General features: G+C 43.0%; 1 protein-coding gene across 1 annotated transcript in view; it reads left to right on the top strand.

Annotated features, from left to right (window-relative positions):
• The window catches only part of LOC107114159 (angiopoietin-1-like), a 116,871-nt gene extending 92,651 nt beyond the window's left edge, over positions 1-24,220 (top strand). Inside the window, exons 10-11 of the mRNA XM_015415597.1 lie at positions 12,684-12,814; positions 23,935-24,220. Of these exons, the coding sequence (XP_015271083.1) occupies positions 12,684-12,814; positions 23,935-24,095 (292 nt within the window). The 3' untranslated portion in view covers positions 24,096-24,220. The remainder of the gene's footprint in view (positions 1-12,683; positions 12,815-23,934) is intronic.
• The last annotated feature ends 3,664 nt before the right edge of the window (positions 24,221-27,884 follow it).

Raw genomic sequence — 27,884 nt, 5'->3', positions numbered from 1 at the left:
CAGTGGTTAGGCTATTGTTAGGGGTTGGTTACAGTGATATCACCTGTGTGCTGAAAGTTCTGCAATGTGTACCCATCTGTTCCTGGGCACAATTCAAGGTGCTGGTTCTTACCTTTATGGCCCTACTAGGAAAAAGGCCCGTTGTGGAAATAAACACAACGGCCTCTAGAAAGAGGCTCTGGGCAGGTGACCCAGCAGCATATAAGGATACAGAGCCCACCATTTTCTCCAGGGGAACTGATCTCTGCCATCTGGAGAGCAGTTGTAATTTTGAGTGATCTCCAGCCCTCACCTGGAGATTGGCAATGATGGTTCCCCAGAAGGGAATAGTTGGTTTGGAGGGTGGAGTCTATGGCTTTGTACCTGTCTGAGGTCCCACGCCTCCTGAAACCTCACCCTCTCCAGGCTCCATCCCTCACATCTCCAGGAGTTTCCCACCTGGAGTTGGCAACCCTATCTCCTTCCCAGCCAATCATCAACCTACCTTTATTTCCCCCTCACTCTTCAGCTTTCCACCCCCCACACACCTGCAGCCTCTCCCGTGCTCTGAAGCCCTGCCTGCTATGTCACATTGGCTGTCATCCGGGGGCCACCTCAGCAGCATATAAGGATACAGAGCCCACCATTTTCTCCAGGGGAACTGATCTCTGCCATCTGGAAAGCAGTTGTAATTCTGAGTGATCTCCATCCCTCACCTGGAGATTGGACATATTTTACCTCAGAACAGAAAAACTGTTTAGAATGTTAGAGGCAAAAGCCAATCAAGTCGCATATGCAAACGACCTCTGTGTTCCGAGGCAGAGGCCAATGAGGCTGCATATGCAAATAACCTCTGTGTTCTGACTGGCTATGGGGGGGGAGAGGATTAGCAAAATGTTTAGAATGTTGGAGGCATGAGTCAGGCAAAGCAGCCAGTGGATAGGGAGACCCTTTGAATGACAGATCAGAGATTGAACTGATTTTGGAGCGTGTGGAATGTTCTAGAGAAGTGCCACTGCCATTTGGCTTTTATTTATAAGGGAGATACAGTAATGGGCCAGGGAACATGCAAGACTATCTCCCCCTGCACTATCCAGGCCTCCAGTTAAGATCTGCCTCTCAAGCCCAGCTCTCCGCCTTCAGAGGTAGAACATTTCTACGGAAAGGGCATTTTCTGTGTTGGCACCTTGCTTCTGCAATGCCCTTCTCCTTGATGCTCACATGGCACTTACTTTACTTTCTTTGAGGCACCAGGCCCAAATTAGAGGCTCAGGCTTTTAATTAGAGATCTTATCTTGCCTAGGGTTCCCATTCCCCAGGTGGGGGCAGGTGATCCCTCAGTTTGGGGGGCTTCTGCCCACTGCCGGCCACCTGGATGGTGGGGGAAACCCTACCCCAAACAGCAACATTGCATGGCAATGCTCTGATTTGAGGATGAAACTCTATAGTTTGACCCTGATTTTTATCATAGAGCTTTGCCCTCAAACCAGAGCATTGCTGTGTGACATGGCTCCATCCCTCACATCTCCAGGAATTTCCCACCTGGAGTTGGCAACCCTATCTCCTTCCCAGCCAATCATCAACCTACCTTTATTTCCCTAATCTTGCCAGCGTTTTAAATGGTCTGCTTCTGGTCCATGAGTAGCTCTTACACTGTTTGTGTTCAGTGGCTTGCTTTTTAATAGCTTGCTTTTATATTGTTACATTGTCTTCCGTTCCCCTGGAGAAAATGGCTGCTTGGGAAGGCGGACTCTGTGGCTTTATACCCCACTGGAGTCTCACCTCTCCCCAAACCCCACCCTCCACCAAATCTCCGGGAATTTCCCAACCCAGAGTTGGCAGCCCTAATTGGTTTATGTGATCAGGTCTGTCTAGTCCTGTGTCCTGTTGGTAGTTGTGTGCCAGTAGGAAAATTTCAAAAAAAAATTACTCCTCAATGGAAGCTCCATGTTCAAGTAGGTTTGCCAGCTCTGTGTTGAGAAACTCCTGGAGATTGGGGGGGCGGAGCCTGGAAAAGGCATGGTTTGGGGAGGGGAGGGGCCTCAGTAGGGTATAGTGCCACTTTCCAAAGCAGCCATTATCTCCGGAGGAACTGCTCTCTTTAGCCTGAATATCAGTTGTAATTCCATAAGGTCTCTTGTAATTCCCTCATTTAAAGTTAGTACACCTCATTATCAGATGCTGGGAGAAAGCAGCAAATAGGAGACAGCAGAAATTAAGCAACAAGCCCTGCATGTGAGCTTCCTCTACAGCTGTCTTCATTGGCCAGTGCTGGAAGTTAAATATTGGACTCGATGAATTTGTAGCCTGATCCTTCAAACTGTTTCTTAATAGGAGTCAGGCCCTGATAAGACAGGAAATGACACAAACTGGCAGCTTCGTGATAGCTACACTTGAGTGGATAGGAAAAAACTATGATCTAACACTTGGTTGTACAAATGAACCCCGGCGATCCACTACAATTTTATTTTAAAGCAGGGCAAGATGATTATTTGTTCTTTATTGCTCCATTTAGCACTGATGACTTAGTGCACTAAAACCAAACTATGTACCTAACTTTCGGTTCCATTTAAATGGGCAGAGCTGTAACTCTGAATGGCACATTTTTACAAGGTCGTGACCCTGATTTGTAAGAGACAAGCAGCATTCAGGGTCCAGGCTGAACCTCCCTTGGCCTGGCCAGTGTGGCACCAGCTAAGAGCTCAGTCTATAAATAGATGGCAGTGAGTGAACCTTTCACTCATATCTGACTCTGTCAGCCACAAAAGACGCCATGGGAGTAGAAATATGTTTAACGGGCTGTTTGTGTTTTTCTAACTGAGGTCTTAGTGCCACATAATTCATCAGGGCACTTTTTTGAAAACCACACAGTGTCCTTAGAAAGCAAAGCCCATGGACTCCAGGGCAATATTTATTTAAGATTGCCATAAACATTTCCAGGAATACCCCAATGCATTTCTTGCTTCTGCTATCCTGATGACCTACAACTAGAGAGCTTTACAAAGCTCGTCCCATCCAGATTTTTCCCTTGGATTTTGGAATTCCAAATTGTCTCAGATTCCAAATGGCTTGCTCTTCTTTCCAGGGTGGATACTTGGAATCCTAATTTTGCTCAACAGGCCTGTGCAGATGCAGTTTGCTGCAGCTCGTCACTCCTGAAATTTTTTAAATCTTTTCCTCCTTTTTAACATTACTGATGTACTCGTTTATGGAACGCCACCTATGTCCATTAGTAAAACACCACACACAAAGAATTTAAAGAATTGCATGCAAACAGCAAAAAAAGAAGTCATCTCAAAGGGCCTGTAGGCATGACTGCAGGAGGGAAGGCGGCCTGGTATAACCAGGTATAACCTGATCTTGTCAAATCTCAGAAGCTAAGCAGGGTCAGTACTTGGATGGGAGACCACCAAGGAAGACTCTGCAGGAGAAGGCCATGGCAAACCCCCCTCTGCTTCTCCCTTGCCTTGAAAGCCCCTTGCCAGGGTCACTATAAGTCAGCTATGACTTTGCAGCACTTCACACGCACACACAGGCATGTTGGCAGCAAGATTCTTTTATGCGGATTCTCTTGGAGGAACTGAGCACTGCATGTAAAATCCAAGATATTTATTTTAATGTGATGCTCATTAAGGCATTTAAAATAGCTCAATCTGCTGGCAACTGCATGCTCATTCCATGCCATTTGCACTGCAGCTAACCTCTGTAGCATAATTTGAAAGGGCCGTTAAGTCATTAACACTAGAGGGATTTTAAAAACCAAATTTGCAAAGGAGGAAAGAGAACTGTAGCACTATTGGGCTGTTAGGGTGGAAGACTGTCAAAAAAGACTTCAGGGAGATCAAGAGGAAAAATTAAGTGCATTAACAAATCTTCCATGGTGGCGGGGTACTAACCATTAATGCTCCTCCATGTGCAAGATGTGATGGTCTCATAAATTTCAGTAATGAATTATAACCCAACTCATGACTCATCATACTTCAGGGAAGCAAGGAGCGTTGAGACAGAGGGACTCTACATGAACATGGAAATGATACCAATAAAAGATGTTCCTCCCTTCAGTCTGACTTCGTAGTCCTTTGCAGATGTGGTGTCAGGATTTTCACCATGAGTCAGAACCCTTTTTTTTTTTACTAAATGAAAAAGAGTTCTCTGCATTCTGAAGAAATTTATGAAAAAGGATAAGGAGGAGGAGGACATTGGATTTATACCCTGCCCTTCACTACCCAAAGGAGTCTCAGAGTAGTTTACAAGTGTGCAGACTCTAATCTGGGAGAACCGGGTTTGATTCCCCACTCCTCCACTTGCACCTGCTGATGTGACCTTGGGTCAGTCACAAGCTCTGGCACAGCTGTCCTTGAAAAAGAGCAGTTTGTGTCAGAGTTCTCTCAGCCCCACACACCTCACAGGGTGTCTGTTGTGGGGAGGGGAAGGGAATGGAGTTTGTAAGCCGCCCTGAGACTCCAAGTGAAGGGTGGGGTATAAATCCAATCTCTTCCTCTTCTTCTTCTTCTTCCTTTCCCCTCCCCATAACAGACATCCTGTGAGGTAGGTGGGGCTGAGAGAGCTCTCTTGAGAACTGCCCTTGAGAGAACAGCTCTGAAAGAACTTATGACTGGCCCAAAATCACACCAGCAGCTGCATGTGGAGAAGCGGAGAATTAAACCCGGTTCTCCCAGATTAGAGTCCACACTCTTAACCATTATACCAAACTGGTTCTGAAGATTTAGGAGATTCCTAGGCCAAGCTAGCTCTCCCATACAACTGGGGGAAGAAAGACTTTAATATTTTACTGCTTATTTTATTATTGTTATTTTTGTTGCATTTAACCTGCTGCTGGATTCCCATGTATTTCTAACTGTGGTTTCAATGCTTAATAGGGATGAGACCAAGCTTCCAAATATGGTTGGTGGGATTCCTATTCAAATTTAATCTTGTTTCTCCCTCATGAAAAACAAATCTGTCTTTTCTCCATCACAATTAACTTATTTTTACGTTTGTCAATTGCGTATAAATGAGGTATAAGGCACAAAGGGCATAAAGACGACATATACCTAGATACGTCATAAGTGTGTGTGTGTAAAGCTATCAAGTCGCAGCTGACTTATAGTGAACCCATAGAGTTTTCAGGGCAAGTGATTAAGCAAAGGTGGTTTGCCTCTGCAAAGTCTTCCTTGGTGGTCACCCATCCAAGTACCAACCCTGCTTAGCTTCTGAGGTCAGAACAGATTGGGCTATGCTGTACCAGTCCACATCCAGAAATCGTAGGTAAAATGGCATGAAAAGACAAACGAATAATCAGTCACAGTGACAAAACTGAGGCAAGGTGAGACCAGTGACATCATGTGAAATAAGAAAGAGATTAAAATAATCATGGTTTGGATCTAGAGCTGCCATGTGTCCACTGTGGGTGGGAGATCCAGTGGCCGATGGAAGAAAGGATTTTTTTAAAATTGCTGTCAGCAACAGCGTGACATCATGCCATAGAGTTTTTGACAGAGAGGTATAGTGTCACTGCTGGGTTTCCCCTGAAGTTTTGACATAGAGATAATCCTTCTGGGTTTTTTCAGAAGTAACATCATGCCATTGCTGATGGCTGTTCATCGATGTCTGTGACCCACACAGTCTCCCACTGGTTACCAGAGTGGGCCTGGCAACCCTACTTAGATCCCCTGGTAGAATCCCATGGCGGAAGGTGGACAATTTTTGCCACTCTCTCCTCCTGCTACAGACCTCTGACTCTCTCTTTCCCCGAGGAGAAGCATTTCAGAGGGGTATTTGGGACTGCAACAGAGGTAGATGAAGAAGTCACAATCTGTGGACAGGAAATTGCTGGTGGATTTGGGTCCATACCAACTCATCTCTGGTGTTTATTGTATTTTGTTTTGTTAGGAGGTTATTTTGAGTTTGTAAGCCATCTTGGGTGTTTCACACAGAAAGGTGGTATGAAACTGAACCAATGGCTGAATATAGGCCTCATTCTGCTTTCCTCATGGCCCACTTCCCAAAGCTCCCTCTAAACTGTGGAGTCCTGTGAGCAAAAATTCTACTTTGTAAGCTACTGGCATTAAAGTTGTGAACAAGAGATTTGGCTACTGCATAAATTAGTTTGCTCTGGAGCCATCCTTCCTGAGCTAAGACAAAAATGTGTGAGCCGAAGGCTAAAACACTGTGAGCTAGCTCACACTAACTCATCTTAGAGGGAACACTGGAGTGCACTCCAGTTGCCTGAGCAGTAATTCCTGCTATATATGCTCACTTCAAACAGGAGGCCACCTACTGTGGAAGCAAGTAAGGCTTTTCTGAATGTTTTCCAGAATTGTCTGAGGGTCCTGACATAGAAACTGTCCTTCTCACGTAGAAGCCCAGCGCAGGACAAAAAGAAAACTAAACTTATTGTGAAGATCATTCTGTCTGGACTAGTCCGACACGATTTCTGTCCCACCAAACTGAATATAACGCAAAGCTTTTTTTCTTCTTTTGCATCAACCTAGATGCTGGATGCCCTCATGCTTGTTCAGGAAAAGGTTACCAACCTGCAGGTGGGGCCTGGAGATCTCCCACAATTACAGGTCACTTCCAACGACATAGGGCAGCTGCCCCCCATGAACAAGGGTGCAAGAAGCAATGACATGTTTACCAAGCAGAGGGCAGACACCTGAACTGAGGCATGGGTAGCAAATGCAGAAGCAGCACTGAACAGGTGGGGAGGGACAGGAGAGTGGGTGGGAAGGGGGAGGTGCACAAATGGTGGCAGTAAGTAGTGGATAGGGCAGGTGTGCTATCAGCAGGGATGGGGCCCCTCAGCACTCTCCGGTAGCCTGGCACAGGTCCTGTGCGAAGGGCATACCTGTTTACTGCAATGGGGCTCTGTGTGCACATGGGAGTACACAGAAGACATTGTACAGCCTACCAAAGCTTTCTGGAGGGGGTGGATCAAACAAGTATGTCCCCCTGTCTGATCCTGTTGAGCTAGCTTTGTGTTCTGACACCCTTCCTCTGGCGTTCCCTGCCAGTTTCATTCTATTTGAAATTGCCTTGAGTTACCAACACCTAATTTATCACTATGCTTTCATTAAGAGGAATGATCTTAGCTGTTCTTCTGTGTATGCTATTGAGAACAAAAGCACTTTCTCCTGTTGCAAGATCACATATGTTTCTGTGAAGCAGGCCTGGAGGAACACATGGAAAATCTTCCCTCAGCCTCTGAAATTCTATATCCTTTTTAGCAGATGTTCAAACAGGCATTACGTAAAACGATAGCAGAAGGAAAGCTAGCAACACTTACAAATGGCTACATTTTGAAACTGTCCTTCTCCGGCATAGTTCCTTCACCTAGAAGTGAAGTAGATGGGCTTAGCGTACTACTACAAAAATATTATGATGAAACATTAAATTGACCTGCAAAGTAATTACAATCAAATTTAAACGCAATACTTCGATTCACACAATATGTATGATGTGTGCAACCCCACAGGGTTCTCTGAATGTGTATGATTGCAATAATCTGCCTACAGTGGTGAGCAATTAGCAAGATGCTAGTGTGAAGGATGTAACGCTTGAAATGAAATCAAGAATTTAGAAATGGGATGGTTAAGTAGTAATCTGAAGGCTGGATCTCTCTCCTACCCCATGAAATTTTATCTGGCTCCCGGTGCTCCTGCCAAGATTTGATTGATTTACAATTTGAAAAGGAATCTTCCAAGTTTTGAGTCTTAAGGAGAACCATCCCACACTGCAGTTCATAACTTTCCTTGAAGCTTGTATGTAATGCCCAGTCATGCCCGACTATGGATACTCTGTAATGCTGACTTTATGACAAGGCATGACCAGGTAAACGCAAGATTTAAGCATGACAAAAAAGGCTTCATAGGATGTGATCAGACGTGCAGTTTAATCTGTTGCCGTTGCTATTCCCTTATGGATTTAAAGTTCACAATCAGACAGCAACATCTGTCTGCCGTGCCCCAGTTGTCTGTGCCCTCCCCTTACTGCAATTTTCTTTGATACCTGAGAAAGTCCAGTCCTGTTGGTCTGAGCTGGTTCCAAAATGGATTTCCTGATTGTTCTGTTGCACACTCAAGCCGTCGGGCAGGTCTGACTGGTCTGACTGGTCTCTTGTTTTCCAGCTGCCATTTCTTTTGCTCATTAGCGAAGTGCGCTTATCTGCATATTCGCACTGCTCTCTCTCTCTTCCCCTCTCCCACAGGGGCTGCTCTAAACTTTGTTTTCTTCATAGGAACTTTCAAAGAAAGATGCCCTGTACTCCAGCTTTATTCTGTAGTTTGAGGAAGGGGTAAATTGAAAAGTTTAGAGACGGAGGACTACATGTCCCAGCAAGCTGATCAGCACTTGTATGCATGCTTTTAAAAAAATGGCTGACGGCCCCATGAACTATATATCCCAGCATGCTCATAAGTGCTTGTGGGCATGCTCAAAGGATACACTTTTAAAAAAATGGCCGATGGGCTGACTTCCTGCCTTCTGCCATCTGATCATTCAGGCACATTGAAGCGTGCTAAAAGGGGTGAGTCTGATCAGGATTCTCTGTTACAGAATAACTTGGCTCAGTTAGAGATGGGGCAACAGCGGGTCAAACTGCCTGTCTGATTGCAGCCTTAATTGAACAATTTGCCCTAACCTGGATAGGCCAGGCGTGCCTGAGCTATCAGATCTCCGAATCTAAGCAGGGCTGGCCCTGGCTAGTATTTGGATGGGAGACCACCAAGGAAGTCCAGGATTGCCACGCAGAGGCAAGCAATGGCAAACCACCTCTGAACTTCTCTTGCCTTGAAAATCCTACAGCGTGGCCATATGTCAGCTGTGACTTGATGGCAACAACAACAACAAATTAATAGCTAATTTAATAAATGTTCTGTATCAACCAGGTGGAATGGCCACTAGTACTGGGAGGGGAGGAGCCAAATGACTGCTGGTCTGAGGTAAACCAAAGGAGGACCCCTCCATCACCATTTAACTTCTCCCTCCAATGCAGCTAGATGGAATGGCAACCGACAGAAATACTTTGGGAAAGGAATTGGACCAGATCTGGGGAGAAAACTCAAAACAGCATTTCAGGCTGCTGTGCAGATGTTGATATTACACTTCTCTTGTCTATCTTCCTTGGGAAAGAAAATGAATCTTTATTTTATTTTGAACAAGTTGAGGATAATCAGAAGGGTACTGGGCATATGAAAAGCAAAGAATAAGAATGGTACATCTGTGTTGCAGGTTTAATTTAATAAACAATGAGCTGATCAGAGAAAAGTCTGAGTATATTAAAAACATTCCCTTTGCTATGTGGTATTAGTGGTAGAATTTTGATGGTCACACAAGATAGGGCAATTCACCAGTGATGTTGGATGGCTTCTAGACTATTGACTTGTTTTGGAAGGAGTCTGTAGGTAGAATGCATTCATACATGTGACCCAGTACTGGGATGTGGAAGCTGGTCAATGAGCCACAAATTCAGTTCCATTCTCTAACGCAGTAGTCATTCCTTTATGGTCCCAGAATTTTCAGGCTTTCTATAATTAATCCTGGTATATAATTATGTTGCTTTTATTGCACCTTTCCAGTCCCTTCTGTTCATTTGCATCCTTTTTTCCTGCAATAAAGCAACCCTTGGTATGTATTAGATGTAATATTTGCAAATACAGCTGTTTTGTGCAGTATTTTACTGCTCTGCAAAGGTATTTCCTGTTCATTGGTAAACACACCTGAAAAATCCTGATAGAATTTGTGCAAACTCACAGTGAGTTTTCTTTATGTAGTGTTTAGCAGTGCATATGTGTACATCAGTAATACAAAGGAGAGAAGGTTGCAATAGAATTTTGGTTTGCCTCTGAATTTTCCTATTAGAGTGCAAATATCAATGTTCTTTATAAGGTGTAAAATCTGGGGAATTTTGAGGAAGCGGAACAAGTTTTTTTCTTTTAAACTGCACATACCTAAGTTGCCTAGCATTTGAAATGAATTTGGAGGCTAAGAAACTGCAGATGGGGGAGAGTTCATGGAAGGCAGTTTTGCTATTTCTCCCATCCCGCTGCAGCGCACTGTACCCCCCCCGCCCCAAATCCGCTCACAAACAACGAGAGACCATCACAAAGTGGTGTGGAGTACATCACCAAGGGTGGGGGGGACTGGTGGGGGTGGTTTTATTTTATTTAGTTAAAACATTTTTATGCCACCTTTCTACCGAATCAGGGTCCCCAAAGTGGAGTGCATAGAAACATTAAAACATTTGAACAATTAAAAGCAACATTTAAAATTATAAAATAAATCAATAAAAACATATAACAAACAATGCCAGTGGTGGGCCAGTCACTGTTACTGAGGGTATGCCAATTGGGGTTAGAGCTGAAAACTGACTCATCCACAGTCTTGCATGAACGTTTTCACGTGTGTGTGTAAAGTGCTTTCAACTTACAGCTGATTTACGGCAACTCCAGCAAGGGGCTTTCAAGGCAAGTCAGAAGCAGAGGTGGTTTCCCATTGCCTTCCTCTGCAGAGTCTTCCCTGGTGGTTTCCTTTCCAAGTGCCGAACCTGCTTAGCTTCTGAGATTTGATGAGGTCAAGCTATACCGTGCCGCGTTCCCTCCCACCCTTCCATGAATGGCCATTAATGGAACTGGTTTGTGTTTGCTAAGTGGTTCCTGGAGCTGCAGATCCTTTCCACTGCATCCCAGGCCATTTGGGAAACCCCCTGTCCTTCAGGAGCAACTGGGGATAGGGGAACTTTTAAAGAGGCTGATCTGGGAAAGAGGAGGCAGGAAAAACCATTTATGTGAGCTCCCTTCCACTTGTGGTTCCTTGGAATCCAAGCCTATAACCCTAGTGACATTCCTTAAGGGGATTCACACATCCAGTAAAGGGACTCTTCAGCATTTTCATCTCTTATCTTTGTAGTGGTCTTGAGGCCTACCTGAAAGCGCTCCCTGGACCACATTGTAAAGAACCGCTGTTCTCACTCGATGTGTTTTACTGGTGTCAGGTTCCCTTTTTTTTTGAACGCTGATATCTGCTTCTGTGAGTCTGGCAAAGATGATGTACTGACGACGTGTGACAGTTTAAAATAAGCTTGCAGATACCATGTTCTGCAGTCATTTTTCTATCAGCACTACTCCAGAGGAGTTTATTTTCCTCTGGGGGGAAAGAAAAGAAAGATCATTTACCAAAATAAGCTGTCAAGTCTCCAAGTCCAGTAAATCTAGAATGCTTTAATCTCAATTTGGTTTGTTTATATTCAAGCAAAAAAAAAAATGCATCAGGACCAGCCGAATACTTTTAAATATATTGCTCTCAAAGTTAGATATCATTTTCTAAAGCAATATACAGGCTAATTGGCCCTGCATTTCAACTGGGCCTCATAAAGCTTGTCTCTTTTTATATCCGGCCCTTCTCTGTTTTGACTTTTTCCACGATCCTTTATCTTCACCCTGCTGTTGGAGCCTTCCCTGCATGCATTAATCACATCAGTTTTGATTGACTGGTTCTTCCTAACATTCTGTGCTATATATTGGGGGGGGGGAGTTTCTCACTCTTTAAACTGAAATGTGTCAAAGGAGTAACAACATCATTTTCTTGAATAGGTGTTGTGTAAATTCATTGGCCACTATCCACTGGCATGTTTCCCTGGGTGTATCTTATTGGAGTGAGTTTATTTATTATGATGATTTATACCCAGCCCTTCCTATTAAGGAAGGGATTTCCATTTGCTTCAGTAGGGCTTATGCAGGAGACTGTCCCAAGAGGCTGCTCTTTTTATCACTCCTAGGAGAAAGGATGGGATCAAAACTGTCAAAAATAAATAAAATAAAAGCATATTAAAAATGTTCACTAGACTTCTTAATGGTAAAGCAAATTTAGGCTAAGCATGATAAATGGTATCCTTTTCTTCAAGTATACTTGTATACGTTTTTTTTTTCTTCCTCTGTTCACTGAGTATAAACTGTTAAATATTGTTTGAAATTCTTAGGGGATCATGTAACTATTCCCCAAGGCTGAAAAGGCCAAAACATGGCCCTTCTCAAACATCACTGTAGGCATTTCCTTAGCATATCTGATAATACTTTCAGATTAAGGTGTCTGAGCTTCTCCTGCCTGATAGCTGATCTTAAAGAATCCATTTTGGGGGTACAAATTTCCCAGCATGCAGCACAGATCCCATCGTCTCTCCTACCATTGGTACCTTGTTCTAACATAAGGTCCTCTAACCTGTCTGAGGTTCCAACACAGGTCCTGTTTTGCCTCCTGCTCAGTGCATGGATGGGGGAAGAGTTGGATTGCATATGCCTCTGACTCTATTACTTTTCTCATGAAACTGCCTTATACTGAATCAGACGATCGGTCCATCAAAGTCAATATTGTCTACTCAGACTGGCAGCAGCTCTCTCTTAGGCAGAGGTCTTTCCCATCACCTACTACGAGATCCCTTTGTAAGAAATTGGGGATGCCAGGAATCTTCTGCTCTGCCACTGAGCCATGACATCTCCCAGAGCCCCATTATCTGCTAAAATATGCTATTTTGGATTCAGCCAGTATAATTACGAATGCAAATCTACAGGAACTAGTATGACCTTAGTTTCCTAACTGCTGAACTACTGTATTTCCAGAAATCTTTCTGATTCACTGCAGAAGCCCAAACTGTGCAAATTGCTGCCATTGCATTTGATAATAACGACTCCCCCCCACCTCTCTTTTAGGCTGTATCTGAAGGGCCACTCAGGAACAGCAGGAAAGCAAAGCAGCCTTATCTTGCATGGGGCTGACTTCAGTACCAAAGATGCGGACAATGACAACTGCATGTGCAAGTGTGCCCTTATGCTAACAGGAGGTAAGTCCAAATTACCACATACAATAAATCTGGACAGATGTCTAAAGAGGTGCTTTAAGCTGTATCAGAATTACCATCCTTCTAGCCCACTGCTGACATGAGATCTCTAGCATTAAATCCAGGGTTGTGTAGTGGTTAGAGCAGTGATCTCTCTTTCCCCCCCCCCTCTCCCCACACACCAGCATGACACCTGTGAGCAGGGTTCCCTCTAAGCTGAGTTAGTGTGAGCTAGCTCACAGTTTTTTAGCCTCCGGCTCACACATCTTTGTCTTAGCTCAGGAGGGATGGCCCCAGAGCAAACTAATTTATGCAGTAGCCAAATCGCTCACTCACAACTTTAATGCCAGTAGCTCACAAAGTAGAATTTTTGCTCACAAGACTCCACAGCATAGAGGGAGCATTGCCTGTGAATGCTCTGGTGTCTGCCAGTGTGTTTTTTGCTGCTCATAAGAACATAAGTGAAACCAATGTCGGATCAGACCAACACTCTGTCACACAGTGGCCAAAAATACCAGGTGCCATCAGGAGGTCTACCAGTTGGTCCTGGACACTAGAAACCCTTCCACTCAATTGCTCCTTGAGCCTTGGAGGAAAATCCACAGGCTCTTGAATGGAAAAACAAGGGAAAAAATAGCTGACAGCAAAGCACTGAGTCAGGAAGGTGCATCACAGCTATGCATACTGGCCTGGCAATAAACAGAGGCTTCCTTATGTCTCTAGGCTTGGCAACCTCTTCCAGTGGATGCATAATGAAACTTTGGAAACTGAAACTAGGGTTACCAGATGTTGTCTTTTTAGAGGACATGCCCTCTTTTTTTCCCCTGTCCATCCTCTTTTGGGCTCTTTTAATAAAACTGATGAAAATGTCCTCTTCTTCAATTGGGAGGCTGAGCCTGTTTTGCCCTATAATCACCCAGTGGAGGCAAGCTTCATCTTAAATAGTAGGAGTATTTAAAATGAGATTTGTCACAGTGATCAGTGGTTTGAAGTAGTCAGTGGGGAACTATGTCCTCTTTTTTGCTTTTCACAATATGGTAACCCTAATACCAAATAGCAACTCAATGAGCTGCCCCTGTCCCTAATGGCAGCCATTTTGTGACACCATGCTCCAGTACTGTTACACTTTGTGATTACCCCTTCCCCAAGCAGCTGTTTTGTGGTGGCAGCCTATATTCGTCCTCAAAACTGCAAAAGTGGCCACAAGCTCAACAGGACTGTGTACTTCTGAGTGAAAGCACTGGCCTGGGAAAACCTTGATCCTAATCTCCATTCATCTATGAAACTCACTGAGTGGTCTTGGGCTGCTCACTCTCTCTTAGCTTCACTTACCTCATGGGGGCTGTGGTCACACGGAACGTTAGCCACGCTACAGAGACGGAAGATAGGCGGATTTTCCGGGCGCGATCAAACCGCAACATCTGGGAAGTGTAGAGCTCCCATGGTGAACCCGAGGCTTCCCGCCGAAGATGCCGGGGCAAGGGCGGGCGTCTGATCACGTTTCCGGTGGTAGCTCGTGGCATCCGGCACCCGCCCACATCCCGTTGCGAAAAGGTTTTTTTTCCAAGTCTCCACGGGATGCGCACAAGCACCCAATGGCGCATGCGCACACTTCGGTAAAAAAAACCCCACAACCACCACCGCGCTGCTTCTTTGCCACGCCACAGGATTTACGTATGATCGGCACCTCCCCCTGAACCACAGGACGTCGGCGAGACGTTTGATCTGGCGGCCGGCGCAGTAGTTCGGGCCGGGGTTGTTCTGAGGGTAAAGTGGGAGGATATTGCCACATACGCCACCATCAGCTGCTTGACAAAGTGTGTGAGAAACCTTAACCACTGTGGCTTCTGTACTGCCACCTGCAGTGAGGAACTCACCTGAACAGTATCTTGCGATATTGCAACATCACTTCTGACTGCATAGTTGGAAGTGATGTCACTTCCTGTTATGCAGCTGGAAATGATATTCCAGCGTCACAGAGAGCTGTTTCAGCCCCCTATATTTTCCCCTACCACGCTGTCAAGCATCCTTTGAAGTCAGAGGTTGGGAGCAGGCAACCTGACCTCCCTAAGTGAAAATAAGTTTCAAGGCTCTATTTTTAAGGAAATAAGACTTCAAAAAAGGTGGGAAATGTATGGGGCATCAGCACATTGAGCACTGTTACCGAATGCTCTCTGGGGGGAAATTTAAAAATAACTTAAATATCAGCAATACTACGTATTAGGATGGAGTTCCAAAAAGGAAAAGGGGGGAAAAAAGGAAAGGATGGGTTGGATCCCTTCCACTAAAATAAATCTACAACATCCTTCTGAGAAGGGTCAAAATACATGATACCTGTGTTCACTAGATGGCTCTGGGTTTCCTGAACCCAGTTTGTTTTCACATCAGCTTCAGGAATGTCATTTTAAAAATCAGAGTCTTTCCAGAATGAATGCCCCATGCCTTTCCTCCAGGCTATTCTCAGACACTGAAATCCCCCCCCCCCGAATTATTTACATAACTTTCACATGCTGCTTTAAAGCTGTGTAAACAACTCCCCTGGGGGGTGTTTCAGTGTCTGCAAATAACTTGGGGGAGGGCAGGAGACCCTCCCCTCTCTCCAAGCAGTAGTTCAATCTGAAAAATACTCCCTCTGACCATTAAAATGACATTTCTGCAGCTGATGTGTGATTCCAGGGGAAACAAGTTGGGTTCAAGAAACCCAGAGTCATCTAGTGAAGAAAGGTATCATATCTTTTGGCCTTAAGTCATCCTCTGACATAGAAAGCCTTCCTCCATTGGAAACAGACTTTTTATAAAGATTTTTTTCCATAGGTGGTACTGGTAAAATTTATTTCCTGAAAGGAAGGAAGTCTGTGACATCTGGGCATAGAGTAGGGGTCACTGAGAAATGAGAGGAGTTAGTTATGAATGTCCCATGTTGTGCAGGGGGTGGGCTAGATGACCCTTGAGGGACTTTCCAGCTCTCTGTTTCTACTTTTCTTCATCAGAGGAAGGCTATATAGAAGGATGGGGGGCTCACTGTAGCCTATGGAAGGGCAATGAATACATTTGAGCCAGTGAAGAAAGTCAGTGAAAGGAATCTACTACCAAAGCATATGGTAAATAACTACCGTTCTCTTAGACATTTTAAGTCACACTTCTTTGAATGGAGAATGTTCCCAGTCTTTTAAAAAGGCTGAATGTACAAATAAGGAAAATGTTCAGTTCTTCATCTGCAACTTTGTCAGCTTTATGACAAATCTTGAGTCATTGTTTTATCACAAGAACTACTAAATGCCAGTGTTTTAAAATTCCTAAATATGAATCTGGTACATTTGTTTCCTTGGATTTGCCACGTACAAGGAGTTTCCGCGGAAGTAGCATTTTAACAGCTTCACAACACTGAACACTGGAAAGATGCATCTCTTTTTTTTGTCACATCAAGCTGGCTAATAGCAAAAAGTGGCTAGATAACAAAATTGTAAAATTCATCTTTGAACTAGTTGTGTCCTGAATAGTAGAGAAGCTTATCAGACTTTCTGTTGGTCTTGGCAACCCCATAGGCAGTCCTTTGATATAAATTATATAGAATGCAAGGAGATATGTAGCTATCTTGACAATTCCGGGTAGCCTTTGTGAGATGAGCAAAATATTTTACATGCAACAATAGTGATAATCAGAAATGGAGATGGAAATATTCAGGGATGATACTAAACCTTGTTGTTGTTCAGTCGCACAGTCGAGTCCGACTCTTCGTGACCCCATGGACCAGATCATGCCAGGCCCTCCTGTCTTCCGCCATCCCCCGAAGCTTGCTCAACTTCATGTTCATTGCATCAATGACATGTTTAAGCATCTCATCCTTTGCCATCCCCTTCTTCTTTGACCTTCAATCTTTCCCAGCATCAGGGTCTTCTCCAGTGAGTGCTCCCTTCTCATTTGGTGGCCAAAGTATTTGAGCTTCAACCTCAGGATCTGGCCTTCCAGGGAACAGTTAGGGTTGATTTCTTTTAGGATTGAGTGATCTGATCTCCTTGCAGTCCAAGGGACTCTCAAGAGTCTTCTCCAGCACCATAGTTCAAAAGAATCTATTCTTCGGCGCTCGGCCTTCCTTATAGTCCAACTTTCGCAGCCATACATTATTACTGGGAATACCATTGCTGGGTACTAAACCTAGAAATTAACTATTAAAATAAGTATTTGTTAAAGGTCACTTTCTATTATGGACTTACTGAGCCCAGTATACCAGTGTAGGTTGTCTGTGAACACCTACCTCTGTGTTCTTGGAGAGGAAGTCTAAACTGCTGACTTAAGCAGGTTTAGTAGTTATTTCCTCTTCACTTGGAACCATGGGAAATTCAGTTCCAATACCTTCACTGTACTTCAGCAAAGGTTTTCAGTACTCACACCACACTACAATTCCCAGAATTCTTTGGAAAAAGTCATGGCACTGAAACAAATTTGCCTGCAGTATAGATGTACCTTCTTTTTTTGTCAAATTAGAGACATATTGAAACACTTAGATAATATTGCATGGCATAATTATGGACAAACAAACCAGATTCAAGGCAAATGTTTACTTGTCCTTTGTGTTGGTATGGTGGTGGAAAGTGCCATCAAGTCACAGCTGATTTATGGTGACCCTGGGGGGTGGGGTTAAGGCACGAGACATTCAGAGGTAGTTTGTCTCCACGTCTTCCTTGGTGGTCTCCCATCCAAATACTGACCAAGGCCGACCTGTTTAGCTTCCAAGATCTGACAAGATTGGGTAGCCTAGGCTATCTAGCTCAGGGTGTTTTGGCATACATGGCTGAAATGTCTGTATCAACCTGCAAAGGTTGTTGGGTATAGTTTTTGATGACTTACTAATTATTATTGTGATAACTGAAAGTATTCTAGAATTTGAACAGATCACAGAGGTAGATCAGTCTTTTTCCAATCTTCATTGGACCTTCAGAAAAGTCCTGTTCCATTGTGGGACTTATTTAAATAAAAATACATCTTAGAAAAATGCTCATATGTTGAAATAACTTTAAAAGGGACTGCCCATTGCCTGTCATCCATGAACACAAGCACATCTGCTCACCCTCAGTGATTTGTCTGTACTTCTGTGATGTCACATACGCCATCAGCTACACCATACGGCTGCAGTGACATTTCTAGGGGGTTTCTTCTTAACCTTATACACCCTCACACATCTCTGTTTGCATATCAGCTTTTGTGAAAGGCTGGGTTTGGAGCAGGATGTTCATTTACAGCTTTCAAAGACCAGTGGGACTTGGTGAGGGACTGAGGTATTGCTAACTATCTGATGGAAGGCAAAATATTTTACAGGCACTTAAGTTCTCTTGATGGAGATGTAACCATGTATTTAAGTCCCTTTGTTATCAATGAGAAGCAGACCTATCCTTCCCTGGACAGAACCCATTATTTACATGATGTTATTTAAATGCTTACAGGCACCATCTGTTGGTTTTTTTCTTTGCAAGTCTTTCTCCATCCTGTCAGTGATTACTTTTAATGACCATGTTCAACATATGCACAGATATAGGACCAAAGTTCAGGCTGTTTTGCCTGTGGGCATACAGCTGCCAGGTAATGTGCTGGGATGTTTCCAGTGGCCTCTGAATGGCATGTAGGAAGGTGCTAATTGCTGAGCAGTATTTCATGGTAGGGCACCCTTTTATAGAAGGTCTTTTGTGAGTACAAATTTAGGTGCTACAGAATTGGTTCTGGGAAAGAGCCACAAAAAGCTAAGCACATTTAAATCCCATTTTTGCAGTGAAAGATTTTTTGTCAGATAGCTTACCGTATTTTTCGGACCATAAGACGCACCTGACCTTAAGACGCACCTAGTTTTTAAAGGAGGAAAACAGGGAAAAAAATATTCTGAACCTTCGGTCCGTAAGACGCACTCACTTTTCCTCCCACTTTTTTTGGAAGAAAAAGTGAGTCTTATGGTCCAAAAAATACGGTATATAGCTTGGGGAAATCAACAAAACACATCCACAGAGGGCTAATTCATCTTTTCATCACTTACTGACTGTACTATCTAGTGATGGTTTGCATTCGTGACAGAATGCATAGGTGAAACAATCAGATCTCACAGAAGGTCTCCAGTTCAACTTCTTGTAGGTCTAAAAGAATCAGGATAAGTGAACAGATAACCTTTGTTCGCACATCCTGTTCAAATTATATTTCATCATAGTATGTTCACACACTCAGCTGTTAGGATTACCAGCCTCAATGCCAAGACTCGAGTCTAGTAGCACCTTAAAAACCAACAAGATTTCTAGGATACACACTGTCAAGAGTCAAAGTTCCCTTTGTTACATACTTCAGCAGATCTGATGTAAGGAGCTTTGACTTGTTGGTCTTTAAGGTGCTACCAGACTCGAATCTTTTTCTTCTACTGCAGACCAATATGGCTTCCCACCTGAACAAATGTCAAGGTGTGGCCTAGAGTTCTCCCAGAATCACAACTCATCTCCAGACTTCAGAGATCTGTTCCTCTGGAGGATATGGCAGCTTCAGAAGGTGGGCTGAATGGCATTACATCCCCGCTGAACTCCTTCCCCTTCCCAGACTCTGACCTCCCTAGGGCCACCCCCAGATATCCAGGAATTTCTTTGTGCTGGAGGTAGGAACTCTATCCATTGCCAGTCATCAAGCATTGCAAAGTCAGGTTGTTACAAGTCAAGATGTGTGTATCTACATGTGAACCAGCAACCTAGCCCTCCCAGGAGAACACATTGTATCTCCAAACTAAACATCCTGTCTCTAGATGTGGGAGGCTTTGATGCCCCAGAAGAGAAAAAAAGACTGGCAGTATCTCAGAACTGCAAGATGATAAAAGATGCCATGCTTCAAACAAATGGGAGTTCCTGCTTAGTAAGATGTACTGAATTAAAACTGGCAGATGCTCATCTAGTAATGTAAACAACAGCGGGGGATACAGATATGCCGGGGGAGTTATTTGCTACACTCCCTCACTCCAAATCCATGAAAAGCCTCCTGGAACATTTGAGGATGGTATAATTTCTGGTATGAATGAATAAATGTTTATCATTGAAGTCATTGGCCGTAACAATATTTGCAGTGTTTATACAACAACAAAAGCATTGACCAGAACCACAGGAAAATCAACATCCAGAAAAAGGGGAAGATCGATATACAAACGGTGCCATTACATCATTTCATGTTGCCTCTTGCAGAGTGATATTGTCTTGGTCAGCCTCTGCTTGCTGTCCAGCCCAGTCCAGGGGTCCATAATGGCTGTGGGTGCTTTGGGGTTTTTGAGAATGGGGAGTGGGCAGGCACCACCGCAAACTGGCTGCCATGGGAGGCAGTGACAAAATGGTTGCCAAAGAGTGCTGGGATCAGTCACCAAATCTTGGGAGGTTGCAAGCCAAGCACCCTCCTATGATGTGGGTATCTGTTTCTGAATACGGGCTCCCTGTAAATACAGAAGGGATCATGGGTGGTCCTGTTAAGTGAAATTCTCTTAATTCCTCTTTACCCAGTTTCTCCCTGAAATCCAGCAACCCATTTATTTCTCTCTTTTTAGGAACTTGGAGTCTGTTTCTAATCAATTCTGTTTTGATCGAAACAGAAATTCGAAGAGACCAGGGGCAGGAAGGGCAGTTCTGCGAAATTTTGAAATCTCAGTCTGTTGATGCTCAGAAGCAGACAATGCCTTCCCAAACTTTCTTATCCTTCTGCTAGTGCACCATCCTGGCATGCATAACATAAAACAGCTGCAATGGCTAAAAAAAAGTGCATTGATTTCTCTACAATGATAAATAAGTGAGAAACAAAAGAGAAATCCATCTTTGAAAAGAGGAAAAAAGAGAATAAGAGGAATCAATGGCTATCAAGGCCAGTGCTTTCTATTCTGACTGACAGTGGCTCTCCAGGGTCTAAAGTAGACGTCTTTTGTATCACCTACTGCCTGATCCTTTCTAAACTCATGATTCTGGGGACTGAAACTGGAATCTTCTGTGAGCAAAGCAGATGCTCGATCACAGATCTGCACTTCCTGCAGTCAGGTGATTTGCCGTTTCTGTCTGTGCTGATTTGTTTTTGCAATGGATCATTCAAACAAGTTAGTCATTACTTGTGGCTTCAGTCCACGAGAGATGAGCATGCATGTGTGGGTCGACCCCGTGTGCTGCTGTAATAGCTACGTGCCACCATCCACGTAATGGTAGAAGCCCAGAGAGGATCTTTCATGGACTGTCCAAGCAGGCATAATTTAGGTAGCCCATCATTTAGCACAGTTTCAGGATTATGTGCTGTTTAGGCTGTCTTGATAAGAAAAAGAAACGCATCAACGAAAGTTTCTTTCATGCTAAGATTGTTGTTGCAAAGTTGAATGGTAATGGATACTGCTTTCCTCTTGACAGTGTAAAAAGAGCCAAGACGCTTATACGTTCCAGCTTTGAGGGGGAAAAAATGAGGATTAGATTTTTCCATGTTTAGCTTTGTCTTAAATATCTAAAAGATTATACTCTTGTTACAGTCAAAGATCAGCTGCGCAGCTTTCTTTTTTCCCCTTTGGTTATTAGCCCCTTAGGTACGGCTTTGTAATCAAAGAGAGGTCAACTGTATCAAAATAGCTGAATGCCAGAATGTATTTGGCACCGATCCTTCCCCAAAGATTTTGTTATGAAGTGTTACTTCAGGGGGAGGGAAAAAAGGCCACTGAGTATTGTTCAAAATTACTTTACAAGGCTCAAATCATAAATTCACTCTGGTCAACTGTACAAAGTAGTGTAAAACTTGGAACGATGTGCTAATCAGAGTTACTAATGTACCCAGTGGTAGAAAAACAACAAGGAATCCTTTCCGTTAGATAAAATGCTGACAACCAAATGTGCTGACAGTGCATGAGCCATAGAGGAAATATAATTTGACCACAAAAGAGAATTCCATTTTGATTGTCCGGAGACCATATGGGAAATGTTGAACACTGAAAGTGTTTTTTATTGGTATCCCTTTTTTAAAAAACCAAGGTAAGGGTTTCAGTTTGAAAGACATCACAGTTGTTTTGTGGAGTCAAAGAGATGTCACACCACACTGTAAGTTCTGTGCACTGGACACAATCTTTACCAGGCATCCACTGTAGATTCTTCTAGCAGGTTTTTGGGACTCTGGGCATAGCACAGGATGGCACAGCAGCCATTGCTGAGAAATCAGCAACCTCTTCAAAAATGTAGCTGAAGGACAAGCTGTTTCTCCCTCTGGGCAAGGGGAAACAGTTTATTGTCAACCTTGAAAACAACATTGTCCTAAAAATTCCCCACTGAAGAGGAAATGCTTTGAAGATTAGAACCATAAACCCCACAGTTCCCTTTGTTTTAGGATCTGTATCTGTCAGGTAGCTCTCTGTATTGTGCTATTCACAGCTAGTCTGAGGGCTCCTTTTCAGTTGAAATCTCTGAAGACTTTGGAGGGAAGCCAAAGGATTTTGATAAAAATGAGTGAAATTTCTTGCTGAAGCTTCACGTTTCCCTAATTTATTTGTTTGTACAGAAGATGGGGAAGGAGCTAATTTCAGAGAAGAGGGATGATCGTACTGCTTTGTTTGTTTCTAATGTCATCCTAACAGGGGTACCAAATCCGTAAATTTCTGTTTCTTTTACCTTTCATTCACGTTCAAGGAGCCCAAATTCTTCTCAGCTAAATTCTTTTAAAAAACAACAACAACCAACCTGAATTTGCTTGTTCTGACAAATTTCTGTGCACTGGTTTTCCACTGTGAGTTGAATGACTGTTTTCACCGATTAACTACTTGAGATCTAGAGAGCAAAAGTAGGCAATAGTAGCACCTTTTCAATAATGTCTAAATTGCTTCAGCTCCCCTTTTAGGAAGGGAGGGTGTGCTACTAGTGGGTCGTGTCCTAACAGTGACCACACAGTGAGGGAACATTAGATAATTAGCAAGGAATGGACAGTCAGAAGAACTGCAGATTAGGAGGGGGAAGTTCTTAATAGTTTTTAATTTTGCACTTGTTGAAACTTCTAAATTATCTCCAAGGGCAGCCTTTTTCTTACAGGAGGAAGCTTTCCAACCAAAAATACATATAGTTAACAAAATTCAGGTAAGATCACCTTATATTATTAGACATCAACATAAAAAGCTGGTTACTGAGTGAGACTATTAGACTGTTTAGATCAGTATTGCCTACTTTTGCTCTCGAGTAGTTAACTTCTATAGCTCTGCTACGTGAGAGCTTCCGAACTAGGGATACCAAGGATTGAACAAGGGATTTTCTGTATGCAGTTCATATCATAGGCTGTTCTATTGAGTCCTATCACCAATCACCCTGATTAGCTATATCTCAAGACTAGCCCCGGGAATCTATACACAGAAGCCATGCAGAGTCCATGATGTACTGTTGAGTACTGTTCAGCATTGTATGAACACTCTACATTCCTAGAAAGCATACATTCCTATACATTCCTAGAAAGCATGATGGCAACCGATGTAACAGGACAACTTCATCATGCAAATCTATTACATGAGCTGTGTGGATTGGGCTGGAAAAAGAAAAAAAATGCCTGAACTCTGTTCTCCAGGCCGAGACCTCGAAGTTCATTTGTTGCACAACCCAGCTTATTGGATAGAGTTGCTGCTAATTATCTTTCAGGGCTTCCTAGTTGTGGTGCGCACTTGTTTCAGAACACTATAACATGCAGATGTGCCATATGTATATATAATACACATTATACATACAAAATCAAAGTGATAGGTGTGACATTAAAGGATAGCAACACTTTTTTTCACGAGGTAATAGTAGGCAGACTAACTTTTTGTTTTTTTTTATCCCCCCCCATAATAGCAGGCCCCTGTGACAGAGCACTGATTGCTTTGGAAAGGCTCCTCTCTTTCAAAGGCAGTTTGCCATTTGGCATGGAAGCTGCTGCTTGTGAAACACTAGTTCCCAAACTTCTCTGGGTATGCATATCTAGATGTGTGCTTCTTTGGATCTTGGTCTGAAAATGGATTGTGTAAAAGAAGCCAAAGCCATTGACTCCTCAGTGGCCTTTTACCGTTTAGAAATCCTACTAATTTGCCAACCAGGTTAGGCATGTTTCATTAACGTATGCTCTAATTGTTGTATTCCTAACATTTCCAGGCTGGTGGTTTGATGCCTGCGGGCCTTCCAATCTCAATGGAATGTTCTACTCAGCTGGACAGCACCATGGAAAAATAAATGGAATAAAATGGCATTACTTCAAAGGCCCCAGTTATTCATTACGGTCCACAGCTATGATGATCCGGCCATTAGACTTCTGAACACACCAAGCAGAAGCAAGAGCAGTGTGGAGTATAGATACCAAGTTCTGGAGAACTTCTTACATAACCTTCAGAAATAGGAGGTGGGAGCTTCCTGAAAGCATTGGATGGCCGCTATACTCAGATCTCATGGCACAGACTGTGGTACGTGGTCACGTGTCACCACGAAACACACCACCTGTGGATCAAGCAGTGGCTGCTTTGCCTATGAGAAGAAGGCTATTATGACTGTTCTGTGGACAACATTCTGTGGTTCAGTTGCCACAAATGATTCCAATATCTATCAGTGGAGTCTCTCTCTTTTTTTTTTACTTTGTGCAAAAGGCATCAGAATTACCAAACTACACAGATACAGTATGAAGTTTTGTAAAACATAAAATCAGTCATAATCAATGGCGGGGGGAAGATGCTTTTTCAACCATGAAACTGATGTTGAATCTATGCAAGCACACAAGTATTTATTTGAGTTGGTATACATGCCTTAAAAATGTAAAAGAGAACCGCTGTTGCTTGGTATCGGTAAAGAAAAAAAATCAGATGGATAACTTTTCTCTAACATTAGGTCAATGTGGTATGTCAGAGTGATTTTTCATTAAGCCCTTTTCAAATATGAAACATGTCCCCTAATAAAGAGATGGTGAGTCATCACAGACAGAGAATGATAAGAACAATATTCAGAGAATTGTCAATTGCCCTGCATGGCCAGGGTGAAGTAAAAGTAGGTAATCCAGATAATTGGCATAATCCTTCAACCAGGATTTGTAGCACGATAACAAAAGAAAGCAAGGATTTTTCTTGCTGACGGCTTCAGCTTTGGCCTGCATCAAAACCAGTTGGAATGTTGCATATTATATATATATAAAAGATATTAAAGGAGTTTTAAAGAAGGTGAAATAGAGGTTATTTTGCATATCTAATTTTTTTTGAAACACACATACACAGAAATACGGTGTGTAAGCAGATGGCATAAACCACACATTTTAATTGGATTTGGTTCATATTATAGTGCTCTTTTCTTTTTGCATGTGCACATTTTAGAGTTCATTATTTCTAAATTGTTATTAGTCCTTCATTTCTTCTCTGTGTTACTCATTTCCAAGCAATTGCCAGTGCAAAAAAGAATATGGGGGGGGGGAGAGATGAAATAATTATCATTACGGATTCCAAATGCTGTCAACGCTATCCAATCACTGTTCAGGAATATTTGGTCCCACTGTGTCAATGATAAGATCAAGCACATGCTTAATTCTCTTTCACTCAGATCAGTGGGACTTAAAGTTACTTATCTGGATTGAGCTTTGTATGTGTAACTACAGTAAAAATGAAAGATTTAATTTGTACATTCAGTCTTTGGCTTCCATGGTTTTTAAAAAAGCAGGTTACCTTATTCAAGAGTTAAGTTTTTGTTCCCTGTTCAAAACCTTTCTGACAAATGCACATCAAGGGTACAATACAGTCTCTGATGCACATTAAGTATTCCTTTGGACAGATAATTGGCTCAAAGGTGAAAGTCCTATATATGTCTTGCTTTTTGCATGGACTTCACTCACTGTGTAAATGATGTCACATGGGAGCTGGCCTTTCATACATATATGATGCTGTTTTATAGTGAATCTCCCTATTGTCCTCTCTAACCCAGTATTGGCTACTCATACAGTGAGTGGCTCTTCAGGGTAGTGAAAAGAAGACCTCTCCTTGAGATCTTTGTTTTTAACAGGGAATAGGAGATAACAGGGAATGAATTTGAGAACTTTGGTATGTGAAGCATGAGCTCTACCACATATGCTGATTAAAATTAATTTCTGTGATCACATCTTTCCTTTTTGGAGAAGGATCCTGGATACATTTGTATCCTTTTTGGAGAAGGATCCTGGATACATTCGTATCCTTTTTGGAGAAGGATCCTGGATACGTTTGTATCCTTTTTGGAGAAGGATCCTGGTACATTTGTATGTGGGCAAACACCTGGCCCACACATTACGTGATTTGTTCAATGGCACACTTATGCCTACATTTCTACCACACATGAACACTTATCGTGGGCTGAACAAGAGCCATCCCCCCTGTGTTCCCATGCATTTTTATTTCCCCACAGAAATGAGTGGAGAAACCCATATTCGTAGGACTGGTTCCAATGCCTGGCCCTTAGTGAGAACATGTGGGCATGCATGTCACTGAGTGAGTGACATCATCTGCATATACTAAACAAAGAACATTCCTTATAATACATGTGCTGATTGGGTCCTTCTTCTGTAAGCACTGGATTATCATGGTACATATGGGCTTTTCCATATACTGGTAGAATCTGGATTAACAGGGAATATTTTATAATGGAATATATTTTCAGAGTCAGTGTCTTTTCAGGAAATCTGTGCTCTAAGGTAATACAATATTTGTTCATACTAAAACCGGAATACACAAAATTTACTTTCATTGTTGGCTGTCCAACATATGGCATTTTGACTATATGGCTGACAATCTTGTTTGGGGACTAACCTTACCCACCCATATACACTGCAATGTGCAAAGATCCTGTATCTTTAGGAAAGGTTTCTTTGCACCAATGTATGTGACAAAATAAGCAGATTTATATCTTCCACACCAAGGTTGTGGCTGAGGTTTAATCTCATTGTGGAGTCAATGCCCACTACAGCCAAAACCTCTGCACGCGTGGCTACAGAGCGAAGGCCTGGAGAGCAACCGACCTCGGCAACTCTGAGGCAGGCAGGCCAGGGGGCCCCTGGAAGGATTGGGGAGGCATTTAGATGCCTCCCAGTGCCTTCCCCAGCCTGTCCAAGGTAGTTTAAACTGCCTTCCCTTCCCTTCGGGGGGGTCTTGCCCGGGCAAGCCAAGGGAAGGCATGGGGGTGTGGCATAATATGCTAATGAGCTGTGGTGTCAGGGGTGTGCCCTGTTATGCTAATGAGTTTCTGCTGTTGGATGTGGTCTGTTATGCTAATGAGTTCCTGCTGGGCTTTTTCTACAAAAAAAGCCCTGGACGTAGGAAGTAAAAGTCTACTGTCTCCATCAAGATCCATTTTGCCCCACCATTCTTTCGATCTTTGCTGGTTTCATTTTTGCAGAGTAACATCATTTTGTCCCTGAAACCACCCCCACCCCCAGCATTCTTTGGTATGCAATTTCCCTGACTACATCAGAAACTTACTTCTAAGTTCCTCAGCAACTGAGCATTAAAGGCTGGTGTCACATGTATGGTTGAGGTCATAGGAGGCCAAGCATAATTTCTTTCTTGGGTTAGGGCAATGCAACTTTGCATTGGTGCAGTGGTGTTCTGTGTCATCAGTCTTGGGGCAGCAGGACCACTCAGAAGTAGTCTTCTATATTGGTTCTACCATATATTTGAGAGTTATATTGGTATTGGCTTTACCATATATTGGAGTTGGCTCTACCATATATTTGAGAGTTGTACGATTTCCTGCGCTATTGGGATTACCTCTAGGATTTCCCAGACAAGTAGGTTTCTGACCATTCCACAGTTCCCATCACTGTACATTGTTCCCCCTCTATTTAGGGAAATATCCTATATAAGCCTTGAAGTGGGAACATGATTGGGTGCACCCAAGCTATTAGCCTATTTTTTAATGCAAGAAAAGGTATTGATGTGTTTCTAATTCTGTGTTTGATACAACTGAATATGTGTCCTCTTAATCCACAATTAGGCAGCTTTCTTCCATTTATGGAAATGAAACATGCATAGATTTTGTAACAAAAACATGGAAGGAACAAGGCAACACCACAGGGCTTTTACAACTGTGACAGCCCAATGTTT

This window comes from Gekko japonicus, unplaced genomic scaffold, assembly GCF_001447785.1.
Source record: "Gekko japonicus isolate JY-2015 unplaced genomic scaffold, Gekko_japonicus_V1.1 scaffold2533, whole genome shotgun sequence".
Lineage (NCBI taxonomy): Eukaryota > Metazoa > Chordata > Lepidosauria > Squamata > Gekkonidae > Gekko > Gekko japonicus.
Note: the sequence above shows the minus strand (reverse complement) of the source record. Positions and strands in the feature narration are given on the sequence as shown.